The sequence below is a fragment of the Balaenoptera borealis genome, assembly GCF_965194805.1.
Source record: "Balaenoptera borealis genome assembly, chromosome: 15".
Classification (NCBI taxonomy): Eukaryota; Metazoa; Chordata; class Mammalia; order Artiodactyla; family Balaenopteridae; genus Balaenoptera; species Balaenoptera borealis.
Genome location: NC_138871.1, coordinates 73,475,858 through 73,489,262, shown reverse-complemented (window position 1 = coordinate 73,489,262; position 13,405 = coordinate 73,475,858). Strand labels below are relative to the sequence as shown.

General features: G+C 35.6%; 1 protein-coding gene across 5 annotated transcripts in view; it reads right to left on the bottom strand.

Moving 5' to 3' along the window:
• ATAD2B (ATPase family AAA domain containing 2B) overlaps window positions 1-13,405 on the bottom strand; it is a 159,482-nt gene that overhangs the window by 119,984 nt on the left and 26,093 nt on the right. For 4 of the 5 annotated variants that reach the window (XR_014235273.1, XM_082358416.1, XM_082358417.1 and 1 more), the window contains exons 2-6: window positions 12,163-12,314; window positions 5,940-5,989; window positions 5,433-5,586; window positions 4,078-4,180; window positions 2,208-2,316 (exon numbers count right to left, since the gene is read on the bottom strand). Coding sequence is in view for 4 of the 5 variants with exons in the window: in XM_082358416.1 (XP_082214542.1) it covers window positions 2,208-2,316; window positions 4,078-4,180; window positions 5,433-5,586; window positions 5,940-5,989; window positions 12,163-12,314 (568 nt within the window). In the remaining variant the exon portion in view is untranslated. Of the gene's footprint in view, window positions 1-2,207; window positions 2,334-4,077; window positions 4,181-5,432; window positions 5,587-5,939; window positions 5,990-12,162; window positions 12,315-13,405 lie in introns of those variants that run through there. The other variant, XM_082358419.1, reaches the window with a different exon arrangement.

The following is a 13,405-nucleotide window of genomic DNA, read 5'->3' as shown; positions in this document are numbered from 1 at the left end:
GACCCAACACAGCCATAAATAAATAAATAAATAGAATACCATGGCCAAAAATTAGTAAAAATTAAAAAAAAAAGCAATTTTTGTTGGCAGTATAATGGTTTGTTAGGCCTGTTGACAACAGGTAAACACAGATTAGTCATTTTGGTAGAAAAATTCAGGCAGGGATTGGGAGAGAGCATAAAGCAGATTTCTGGGGTATTGGTAATAGTTTATGCCTTGACATGAGTGATCGCTTTATGATAATTCACCTAGCTATACATTTAAAAAATAAATTACGGGACTTCCCTGGTGGTGCAGTGGTAAAGAATACACCTGCCAGGGCAGGGACGCAGGTTCGATCTCTGGTCCGGGAAGATCCCACATGCCGTGGAGCAACTGAGCCCATGCGCCACAACTACTGAGCCTGCGCTCTAGAGCCCGCGAGCCACAACTACTGAAGCCAGCGTGCCTAGAGCCCGTGCTCCACAACAGGAGAAGCCACCACAATGAGAAGCCTATGCACCACAACAAAGAGTAGCCCCCCGCTCACCACAACTAGAGAAAGCCCGCACGCAGCAAAGAAGACCCAATGCAGCCAAAAATAAATTTTAAAATAAATAAATAAATAAATAAAAAGTAAATTATAATGTACATAAATTCTAAAAGTTTATTTTTAAAACGTGGTTTGGGGGACTTCCCTGGCAGTCTAGTGGTTAAGACGCTGTGCTTCCAATGCAGGGGGCGCGGCTTCAATCCCTGGTGGGGGAACTAAGATTCCACATGCTGCCCGGCGTGGCCAAAAAAAATAAATTAAAAAAAAGCACTTTGGCTATAGCTATAATGTGACATCTATTTATAATTTAAAATAAAAGTCTCGTGAAACTTTATAAGCTTATGGTCCTCAAATGCAATGTACTTTATGATTAACTTTTTAACCACAGGAATTGTCACTATAACACAATCACATTAAGACATTGGAAAAATTTTAAAACTGTCAGCCATGCTCAGTGAAATAAGAAACTAAAAATGCAAAGGACTTTACAATTTACTCATGACATCTGAAAGCTTCCTGTAAGTTTTTTCAAATGCTTATTATTAAGTTATAGAGAAAATCAGCAAATACAGTATTACTTAACTAAGTAACACTATAAATCACTTGCACCCAAATAAGTTTCCTTAAACCTTCAAAAAAAATTACTTTTTTTTTTTGAAAAAAAACCTTGCATTATTTATTATGGGAAGAAATTCTATACATGGCAAATCTACTCTGGGAAATCTACAAAGATGTTCAGTTAAAGATAAGGCAAAAATCACATTATAAATCTGTCTCACCTATACTGATTTTCTCCAAAGGAAGCAATACAGAGGTTCTAGCTGTAACAACAATAATATCTGCTCAATAAAATACCTTTATAAGAAATATCACCTCTTCAAAACTTGCTAATAATATGTTAATTACAGAATTTGAGAAATAAACCCATTCTTCTCCATCTAAGCTACACAAATAGTAGAACTAATAAGATTCCCTGGTGAAATACAACTACCTTGCATTTACAGTACACCAAATCTTCTGAAAATCCATTTTAATAAAGAAGGTTAACACCTACAGAATTAAATCCTATGGATGCACTGGTCATCAATTTATAATCCTTGGGGCAAACGTGCTTTCATCTGTTCCCAGCTCCAGCCCGACAAATCCAGTCAGGATTCGTCAATTCAAAACCCAGACAGGCCTCAGAAAAGAGCAATACAACTCCCTCCACTAGTACTGGCTGTCTCTCTTTCTCTTAACTGTACCATTTACTACTCCTCTGTCCATAACTAAATTTGAGACCCAAATAATCCGAGATTTAGAGGCTATGGAAAGAAGGTGGCTATGGACACAGACTTCTAGTTAGAACATAGCTAAATACAAGAGGCCTCACCTAACAAGCAAATCAGCCCATGGCAAATGCTACACCAGATTAGGTCACTTAAGGACTACCAATAGCTACTAATAAGATATATTACATAACAATGCATAGTGTACAGCAAAGGCATTTTTCCAAATGAAGAAAATGAATACTCAGAAATGCCAATGGAATAAAAATTATTCCAAATTATGTAACATAGACCTCTAAAGCCAAAAATCACCCATCCTGCAATATTACACATATATTACTTGTACATATTTTCTTCCCTCCCACCTGAACTTTGTAGAATTTATTTCATAAGGTGCTTTTACAAACCTTCTTCTTCACCCTCAGTAGAGACTTCATGATGATTTTGTATCCCGTAACTATTTCTTCTCAGTGACTTTCTTCGCCTTTTCACTCTTGAATACATATCCATGTTTTCCTTTTAAAGAGAGAAATCTGTCAAATATTAACATGAATTTTATTCCCAGCTATAAATATCATTAACCCAATGGGACGTGCCCATTCAATAAAATTTATTGAGGACCTATTTGCAAGGCAAAGATTCATGAAAATGGACCTTACTGAATTCATTACATGTAAGAAACAAGAGGAGAAACAAATAAAACTTATACAATATTTGAAAATGTAAAACTACAATGCCATGGACATACTTTCTCCCTTAAGCAAATTACAGCCTAATAGGATAAAACAAGTCAAGTAACAGGTAACTATAAAAGAAAGTAGAGGGCTTCCCTGGGGGCGCAGTGGTTAAGAATCCGCCTGCCAGTGCAGGAGACACGGGGTCGAGCCCTGGTCTGGGAAGATCACACATGCCACGGAGCAACCAAGCCTGCGCACCACAACTACTGAGCCTGTGCTCTAGACCCCGCGAGCCACGACTGCTGAGCCCACGTGCCACAACTACTGAAGCCCGCGTGCCTAAAGCCCATGCTCCGCAACAAGAGAAGCCACCACAATGAGAAGCCCGCGCGCTGCAACAAAGACTCAACACAGCCGAAAATAAATAAATAAATAAATAAAATTTATAAAAAGTAATAATAATAAAATAAAATAAAGTAGAACAAGTTTAATGCCATAAAGAAAGATACATGGGCGTTCACTGGTGGCCTAGTGGTTAGGATTCTGGGCTTTCACTGCTGTGCCCTGGGTTCAATCCCTGGTCAGGGAACTGAGATCCCACAAGCAAAAGGTACAGAGTAGTCTAGAATTCAAAAAGATTAATCCACCCCCGCCGGCCGTGTTTGGGGGAGGAGGGGAGGAAGCATCTGAAATGAGCCTTGAAACAAAGGTAGAATTGCACCAGTCCTTAACCAGAAGTATTAACAGGAGTAAAAGATAGGAGAATAAGAATGATTCGTTTACATTTGGGCAATGGTATGTGAGAAGATAAAAGTTGAAACCAGATTATGAAGGTCAAGGTGTTTTTAATTAATTCAGTACACATTAAAAAACCATTAAAGGGGGCTTCCCTGGTGGCGCAGTGGTTGAGAATCTGCCTGCTAATTCAGGGGACACGGGTTCGAGCCCTGGTCTGGGAAGATCCCACATGCCGCAGAGCAACTAGGCCCGTGAGCCACAACTGCTGAGCCTGCGCGTCTGGAGCCTGTGCTTCGCAACAAGAGAAGCCATGATAGTGAGAGGCCCGCGCACCGTGATGAAGAGGGGCCCCCGCTTGCCGCAACTAAAGGAAGCCCTCGCACAGAAACGAAGACCCAACACAGCCAAATAAATAAATAAATAATAAAATCATTTAAACATAGGTTTAAAAAAAAAAAAACCATTAAAGGGACTTCCCTGTTGGTCCAGTGGTTAGGACTCTGCCCTCCCAATGCAGAGGGCACAGGTTCAATCCCTGGTCAGGGAACTAAGATCCTACGTGCCGCACAGTGCCGAAAAAAAAAAAAAAAGACCATTAAAGGTTCCGATGAGAAAAGTGACAGAATCAGAGGTGGACTTTAAGATGACCCTCTGCAGAAGTGCAGAGGGTCTTTTGGGGAAGCTTGTGGCAAGCAGAGTAAGGATAAAAGAAGAAAGAAAACAATAAAATCCCAGATTAAACTGGAAACGAAGAAGGAACAATTCTGTTAATTCAAGAAAATCCAAATGCTGCTCTCTCTCTCTCAATTCCTCAGTTCAAATAAAAAATACGTGCAAAGATTGTTAAAGTTAATATACTCACAAATTCTGTATCTGTCCACATTCGAAGCCGTTCTACTTCTCCTGATCGACGATTCCTTCTAATGTTTATGTTGTCCATTTCCTGTAGTACAGCTTCAGCAGTACTACAATTATATAATAAAACTAGGGTTTAGACAACCGTGGAATCAAACACTGTGTCATACATGGAAAAGAGCTCTTCGTCAACGCATAATTAAATCATCTCTGATATGTAACTGTACCTAACATCCCAATTAATATCTGTTTCTGAACTGGCATCCACCAGAAGATAATGCCTCAAAAACAGATGGAAACAGGGAATTCTCAGGTGGTCCAGTGGGTATGACTCAGCACTTTCACTGCTGGGGCCCAGGTTCGATCCCTGGATGGGGAACTAAGATCCCAAAAGCCATGCAGCACAGCCAAAAAAAAAAAAAAGATGGAATCAGAACATCTTCTACCTTAATATAATAAAACTTACAAATATAAGACCTTTGTTTATAAGTCTCCAAATATTTAAATTCATAATGCTACTACAAATAACTGACTACCAGACCAAAGGCACTGAAAAAAAAAAATAATTCAAATCTTTTTATTTGAAGATGGTATTAAAAATTGTATAGAAGAAGGATTTGTAAAAAGTTTAAAGCTAATATAAGGTTAACTGAATAGATACTTTTAGAAATTAGAGGACACGGACATCCACAAAATATATGGTAACGTTGGCATATTTTATGTTTTAAACACACACATAGCCCAGATACTGATCTAAGTACTTAACGAATAATAACTAATACTCAAATTTGACACTACCACTATAGAATATAATTTCTTCTCCTTTCAAATAGCAATTACACTGACCTCACTTCTCCAGGATATGGCAGTGATTAAGGAGGATGATTTATTACCTGAGAAGAATAAAGTTTCATTGCATGTAGACACTGAGCAGTCAGCTAGGCTACATCCAACATGTGCAGCCTCAAAAGACTTTCAATTCAGAATCTTGACTAAGTAAAACTATGCCTACTATATATCAATAATGAAACTTAATGCTGCTTGAAAATTGTCAAAAACACAAATGTTAAATGAGCAAATATTAAAGGACTATAGTAGTGAAGTCAAAATAAAATTATTTTTATATTATCTATGCACAAGAGCTTTATAAAGTATGAGAAAAAATGAGCTATCACATAAATTGTATTAAATCTAATAAAGTAACTAGAAACTGACAATCATTGCTAACCATGGTTAATTCAAATTAAGTTTTTAAATAATTGTATTGATTGCTAAGTCAGTGCTTAAGTTACTTTTTAAAACATAACTGGCTTAAAAAAACCAACAGTTACATGAAACTGCTGACTGCAAAAGCATTCATACCTATTTACTAGTTGATCAAATAACAAACTCTGGTTCACGCTTTCAAATCTGTTTTTCCTGGAACGACAACTTTTTCTGACTTCCATGTCACCATTTATACAAGAAAGGTCCCCATCTCCCTTCTTTTCGCCTCGAAGGGGATGGCTTCGAAGGGCTACAAGAAGAGAGAAATTTCCATTTCAAAGTATAGAGTATAAAAAGAAAGAAAAAAAATCAAAAATTACTTTTAAAAGACTATAAAAATCTTACTATAACCTCTTAAATGGCTTTAATATCCAAAATCTAAAATTTCTATAACTGTTTACAATCTGCCATAATAATTTAAATTATTTCAGTTGTACTGATTTCTCAGTGTTTAACAATTACATATTTACCATGACTGAAATCCAGTCACTTCCAACAGTATACTTAGCATACTAGTAAATTATGCTATTTTACCCCACTTTAATACTCTTAACAACATTATAAGAATTTCAATACTAACCAGTTTCATAACAGAATACTCACATAAGCTACTATGTCCGTTTGGTAATGTAGCACCAGGCTGAGAAGTTAACCTAGAACACAATTATATTTAATATGCAAACACATCAACATTCATTTAAAGAAGCAAGAAATGCAAATACTGGTGGAATCATTTTAATCTTTAAAATGTCAGTAATGTAATATTACTTTTTTAAGAGTAAAGACATTTTTTTACCCTACGACTGATAATATACCAATTAATAAAACATACGAGCTAAGAGTCGTTTCATTACTTCAAGAAAAGTTTTAATAACAGATTATAAACTGAACTTACTGTCTTCAACTCTATAAATTAAAATCCAATGAAAAGGCTTAAGCTTGATATGTATCATAAAGTTAACTGATGCCATAAGTAACAATGGTCACAGACATTTACTATTGGTTTTTGTTGACAACATAAAATTCAAACAATGACAAAGTTATTCAAATGATAAACTGTAAGATGAAAAAAGTATTTGAACACCAACACCATTTAATAATTTCCCCAAAGTATTATATTACACATTCTAAACTAATAAATGAAAACTTAGCTAATTTCTCAAAATCCATTGTACAACTCTCCCTTTTGGTGGAGGAACAGAAATGTTAAGTCACTAGAAAGATACTTAAAGGGTCATTAAAACATGAAGACTTATGAAAAAAGTCACAGTACCCCTTACTATAATTAGAAATTCAAAACCAAAAACTAAATTGTTACATAGTAAAAGAGCTATCAATTTAAACTTACTAGGGTATTTTTTGAAATATCCAACAATTATCATTTTCAAAGATTAAAAAAGGGGGGAGAGAGGACATTCGAAAAACAGTACACATGACTGTCATCTGCTTATCTATGTGGTTTGCACAACATTTTTTAACTAAAATATTCTAACATTTTTGGTTATTCCAGCATGCTTCATGTAAAATTATAAATGTTAAATGTTATAAATATTAATTATAAATGCCCCTGTCTAATAAAGCTCACAGGATGACTAAAGGTATGAACAAAAACTATTCTGTGCCTTCAGACTATCAAAAACACAAAATAAAAAACTCCATCCCTCCTTTCCCCATAAAAACAACACAACCATCTTGTTCTAATATACTACCTCTTAGAAAGTATTTCATCTTTAAGCACCTTTATATACAAATACACAATCCTCCTGGTATATGAGTTTGACTATAAAGTAATAGAACTGATGTGTTAACAGGTCATTCCTTAGAAGATTATACATGTGGAATTCCCTAGAAACACTCTTAAAATCCACTTAAAACCACATAGAAAAATAATAAATATAGTCTGGCTTTGGACCCAATACAACATTAACTCAGTTTAATCACTTAATTCACAAGTCTGGGCTCCATATGAATTTTAGCTGTATGTAAGACCAAATGGTTGGAATTTTACACACCTAAATTATTCAAAAGAATAAGATGCTAACCCTAAAATCATTCTACAAAAGAAGTCTAAAACCTTTCTGAACAATAGTAACATCACTGGGATAAAAGCAATAATAATAAAATAAAATAATAATTTTTGTCCCTCTAAAGAAGACAGTGCTTACTTGGCTTTTATTTCATTGCTAATAAAAGATCTATTTTAAGGTGGGGGGAGAAAAAAAAACTTGTTCTTCAATCAATCCAATTACCAATTATAGTTTATTGTCATCATTTTACAATTATCATTTCTCTTTATAAAAAGGAGATAGAATATGAAATACTTAGGTATAAAAACAGAGACTATTGGGGTTTTAAGGGTTGGTCTGACTATACAATAATAAAGGTGCCTAAAAAGTCTCTTAAATCAATGTTGCCAAAAATTAATCACTTAAAATGTAACCAGGTGGGTTCAATGCTTAAATTAATCCTCTAATAAATCCTTTATGATTATGAAGTCTCCTTTATTTTTAAAAGGGGCTGTGACAAAAATAAACTCAAAATGGATTAAAGGTCTAAATGTAAGGCCAGACACTATAAAACTCTTAGAGGAAAACATAGGCAGAACACTCTGTGACATAAACCACAGCAAGATCCTTTTTGACCCACCTCCTAGAGGAATGGAAATAAAAACAAAAATAAACAAATGGGACCTAACGAAACTTAAAAGCTTTTGCACAGCAAAGGAAACCATAAACAAGATGAAAAGACAACCCTCAGAATGGGAGAAAATATTTGCAAACGAATCTACAGACAAAGGATTAATCTCCAAAATATACAAGCAGCTCATGCAACTCCATATCAAAAAAAACAAACAACCCAATCCAAAAATGGGCAGAAGACCTAAATAGACATTTCTCCAAAGAAGGTATACAGTTTGCCAACAAACACATGAAAGAATGCTCAACATCACTAATCATTAGAGAAATGCAAATCAAAACTACAATGAGGTATCACCTCACACCGGTCAGAATGGCCATCAACAAAAAATCTACAAACAATAAATGCCGGAGAGGGTGTGGAGAAAAGGGAACCCTCTTGCACTGTTGGTGGGAATGTAAATTGATACAGCCACTACGGAGAACAGTATGGAAGTTCCTTAAAAAACTAAAAATAGAACTACCATACGACCCAGCAATCCCACTACTGGGCATATACCCTGAGAAAACCATAATTCATAAAGAGTCATGTACCACAATGTTCACTGCATCTCTGTTTACAATAGCCAGGACATGGAAGCAACCTGTGTCCATCGACAGATGAATGGATAAAGAAGATGTGGCACATATATACAATGGAATATTACTCAGCCATAAGAAGAAATGAAACTGAGTTATTTGTAGTGAGGTGGATGGACCTAGAGACTGTCATACAGAGTGAAGTAAGTCAGAAAGAGAAAAACAAATACTATATGCTAACACATATATATGGAATCTAAAAAAAAAAAAAAAAGTCATGAAGAACCCAGGGGCAGGATGGAAATAAAGACGCAGACCTACTAGAGAATGGACCTGAGGACAGGGGGAAGGGGAAGGGTAAGCTGGGACAAAGTGAGAGAGTGGCACGGACATACATACACGACCAAATGTAAAATTGATAGCTAGTGGGAAGCAGCCGCATAGCACAGAGAGATCAGCTTGGTGCTTTGTGACCACCTAGAGGGGTGAGATAGGGAGGGTGGGAGGGAGGGAGATGCAAGAGGGAGGAGACATGGGGATATATGTATATGTATAGCTGATTCACTTTGTTATAAAGCAGAAACGAACACACCATTGTAAAGCAATTATACTCCAATAAAGACGTTAAAAAAAAAAAGGGGGTGTGAGTGGGGGATATTTCCCTATATCTCTGTATCCTAAATTTTTTAAATGGAGACAGTATCACTCTGCATTAGATAATTATTACATTAAAAGTTTCTACACCTTTAATTATGTGAAGCACACTACAAATGCAATATCAGACTCAAAAATCATTACTTATTCTCCCTTTCCCACATAAACCCAAGGCATTCAATGATTTATGAGAATTTTAAACCTCAATTCAGCAAAAGCAATCATTTGGAAAGACTTTAACCACTACCAGCCTTCATTCTCATGAGCCCCAGCAGTGGTGATTACATTTCTGCCTCACCTCACTACTCCCTCATCATCTGACTACAAAACAAAATTTTCGGGACTTCCCTGGTAGCACAGTGGTTAAGAATCCGCCTGCCGATGCAGGGGACACGGTTCGAGCCCTGGTCCAGGAAGAACCCACATGCCGTGAAGCAACTAAGCCCGTGCACCACAACTACTGAGACTGCGCTCCAGAGCCCGCAAGCCACAACTACTGAGCCTGCGTGCCACAACTACTGAGCCCGCGCACCTAGAGCCCATGCTCCGCAACAAGAGAAGCCACCGCAATGAGAAGCCCACACACTGCAACGAAGAGTGGCCCCCGGTTGCCACAACTAGACAAAGCCCACGCACAGCAACAAAGACCAAATGCAGCCAAAAATAAATTAATAAAAATTTTTTTTTAAAAAAATAAGTAAGTTATTTCACCAATCAACAGTAGTTTCTTTAAAGAATTTAGTGGTTGTTGGGCTTCCGTGGTGGCGCAGTGATTAAGAATCCAATGCAGGGGACACAGGTTTGAGCCCAGGTCCAGGAAGATCCCACATGCCACGGAGCAACTAAGCCCGTGCGCCACAACTACTGAGCCTGCACTCTAGAGCCCGCGAGCCACAACTACTGAGTCTGTGTGCCACAACTAGTGAAGCCCATGTGCCACAACTAGTGAAGCCCGTGCACCTAGAGCCCGTGCTCCACAGCAAGAGAAGCCACCACAATGAGAAACCTGCGCACCGCAATGAAGAGTAGCCCCCGCTCGCTGCAACTAGAGAAAGCCCACACGCAGTAACAAAGACCCAACGCAGCCGTAAATAAATCAACAAAATAAACAAATAAATAACTTGTTTAAAAAAAAAAGAATATAGTGGTTGTTAACAAAGTTCTTTAGGATTCATTATTTTCCATAGCTAATACTAATTCTTATCTATATTCAATTTTCCTCCAATGAATTGTATTTTAACAAATTATTTTTGTGAAAGTCATTTTACCTTAGATGCTCCTAAGACTTTAGAGTACCAAAATAAAGGAATTAGGATTCTTAGGTTCATAACATAAAAATTAATACAAGCCTTCAAATAAATCCTGATTTTTGTATTTATACTATCTCAAAATCTAAAATATCTTTAACTACAAGTTTCCCTAAAATTCAATTCTGTTGAATCTGATAGGTCAAATGGCATTTTCTTTTCAGGTCATCTGAAACACTAAAAGAGTCTAATTCTAACAGTGTAGCACTTAATCACATCCCTTGATGAAAGTTTAACTCAAAAAACTTTTAAAATTGTGTGAACTGCTAAACATTATTCTCCTGACAAAAAAAAAAAAAACAGTAAATTTTATTAGTATTCATTATTTCTTAAGTTTTTTTTATTCAAAATGTACTTAATATTTTTTTAAAGGAATATCAAACTCTAAGGTATCTAAATGGAAGCAAAGCTCTCTCCCCTCAAAAAAATTTTAAGCCTTTTTACATGAAAGACATGATCAAGATTAATTTACATAAAAGATTTGAGTGGATAAGATGTGGGAAATCTATGGTATCAGAGACTTACACCTGAATTAAACTGTTAAAATTATCTTACAATTAAAGGTCAAACTTTTAACACTACAAGAACACTTTTTAGAACATTTACTAGAAAAAGAAGCTTGATTCACTCATTTAATAAATACAGGATACAGATTATAACAGGTAGATCAAGTGTAGAAGTGTAATTAAAGGGCTGTACTTATTTTAAGTAACATCATTATAGTTATCTGGATCTGTTTCATCTCACAGATGAAGGAGTATGGTAAAGTTAAAAAAAAAAAAATCAATAGACTATGATTCACATAATCTTCTACTTAACTCCCAGAAAATGCAAAATTAAAAATTTTAAATACATATTAAAATAGGTAAAGACTCTTTAGAGACTAGTAAATGTACAATGCCTGTTAAAATCTATATAACTGCAAAGATTATTTTCATTAAAGCCTAAGAGTATCCCGAATTTACCTACACACATAAAATCAAAATACTGTCAAAAAGGAATTCCCTTTTACTTCTGGTTTGCAGTTGGCACATCATTAGCACTTCTACATCAAACACTGGAAAAAAGAGAAGCTAAAGACTCTAAGCTCAAAATTTAAATCTTTTCTGAGTGTGTGTACACCTATCCTATCTACATTAAATTAGTACCACTTACTTTGGTTAAGTGAGTAAAATTGTTTTCTAATACATATCGAAACAGACACAAAGCAAATTTAAGTTGAAAACAACCAGATAGATGAAAAGATTTCTTTAAAAATTAATTTAGATTTTATTACATTTTAGTATATCAATTCAAGTGGAATACTTAATAATTTTAGGAAGGGGAGATTTTATCTTATTTTCAAGTAAAAAATATAATTTTAACCATATGTTTTTATTTAAATTTTCAGGACTATAAACATGTATGCACATTCAAGACCTATCAAAATTCTTATTGTTTTAGTAATATTAGTTTCTATTACATACTACATATATTTTTGGCATATTTATAGAAAATAAAATTACATACAGAAATTATAAAATAAGCTTAATACAATTTATAAGTATCTCTAGCCAGGTGGCTTTACAATTTAAGAAAATTAGCAATTATCAGCCCTGAATCACATCAAATAATTCATGAAAAAACAATGGAGGAGTTCTCCATTCTCACCTGGCCTGTCCAGTTGATATGTTCCATTCCTCTCGCTGACCAGTACTTCGTGATTTTGATTTGTCTTTGCAAACAGAATCAGGTTGTTTCAAAGTGCGTTTAGCTGGAGGAGACACATGGCTATCACTTAAACTACCATCAACTTCAGCTTTCTGAAAGACAAAGTTTAAAATGTATTTATTATCCTATTAAAATTCACAGAATTCTTAAATTCTTGGATAAAGTACAGTGCTTATTCAACCAATAAACATTTACTGAAGGAATCTCTCTACAAGTGTAGCAAAATGTAATAATCTGTAAACACAGAAACAAAAAAGTTAGAAGGATAAATTTATCCTCAGAAAAGTATGTTTAGTTTGTTTTTATTTTAAAATAGTTTCAAGCCTACAGAATATGTGTAGATACAACTTTTTATGACATGATTCATCATTCCTCTCCTAAATACTCCAGTGTGTAACTCCCAAAATAAGAACACTCTGCTATACTAGCATTATTCAACCCTCCCAATTAGGAAATCATCATTGATATAACACAGAGCCAGTCCATGGACACATTCAAATTTTATCAAATGTCCCAGCAAGGTCTCTCTTTCCTTTCTGGTTCAGGATCCTACCCAGGAACATATATTGTATGTACTTATCAGATCTCCTTTGTCTCCTTCTATCTGGAACAATCCTTTAATCTTTCCCCATTTTCATGCCCTTGACTGTAAAGAACATAGGCTTTTTATTTTCCAGGATGACTATCAGTCTGGGTCTATCTGATGTTCCTCATAACCCAATTCAGGCCATAACATTCATAGAAAGAATATACAGACATGATATTATGCATACTATACCTACCCATCATTAGGTATAACCTTGATCACCTAGTCAAGTTGGTGTCTGCCAGGTTTCTCCACCATAAAGTCACTATTTTTCCCTTTGTATTTGATTAGTTTATGTGAAATCATTCTCATAATTCACAAATATCCTGTTCCTCATCAAACCTCCACCCACTAGCCACAGCATTCATTGACTACTCTTGCCTTTATCCAATACCATCATGGTGGTAATTATCTAATCGTATCACTCCTATATGTTTTAGTTGGCATCCTATTTTAAAGAATTTTCCTGGGATTTCCCTGGTGGTCCAGTGGTTAAGAATCTGTCTTGCAATGCAGGGGACACCGGTTCAATCCCTGGTCAGGGAACTAGGATCCCACAGGCCACGGGGCAACTAAGCCCTCGCACTCTGAAGCCCA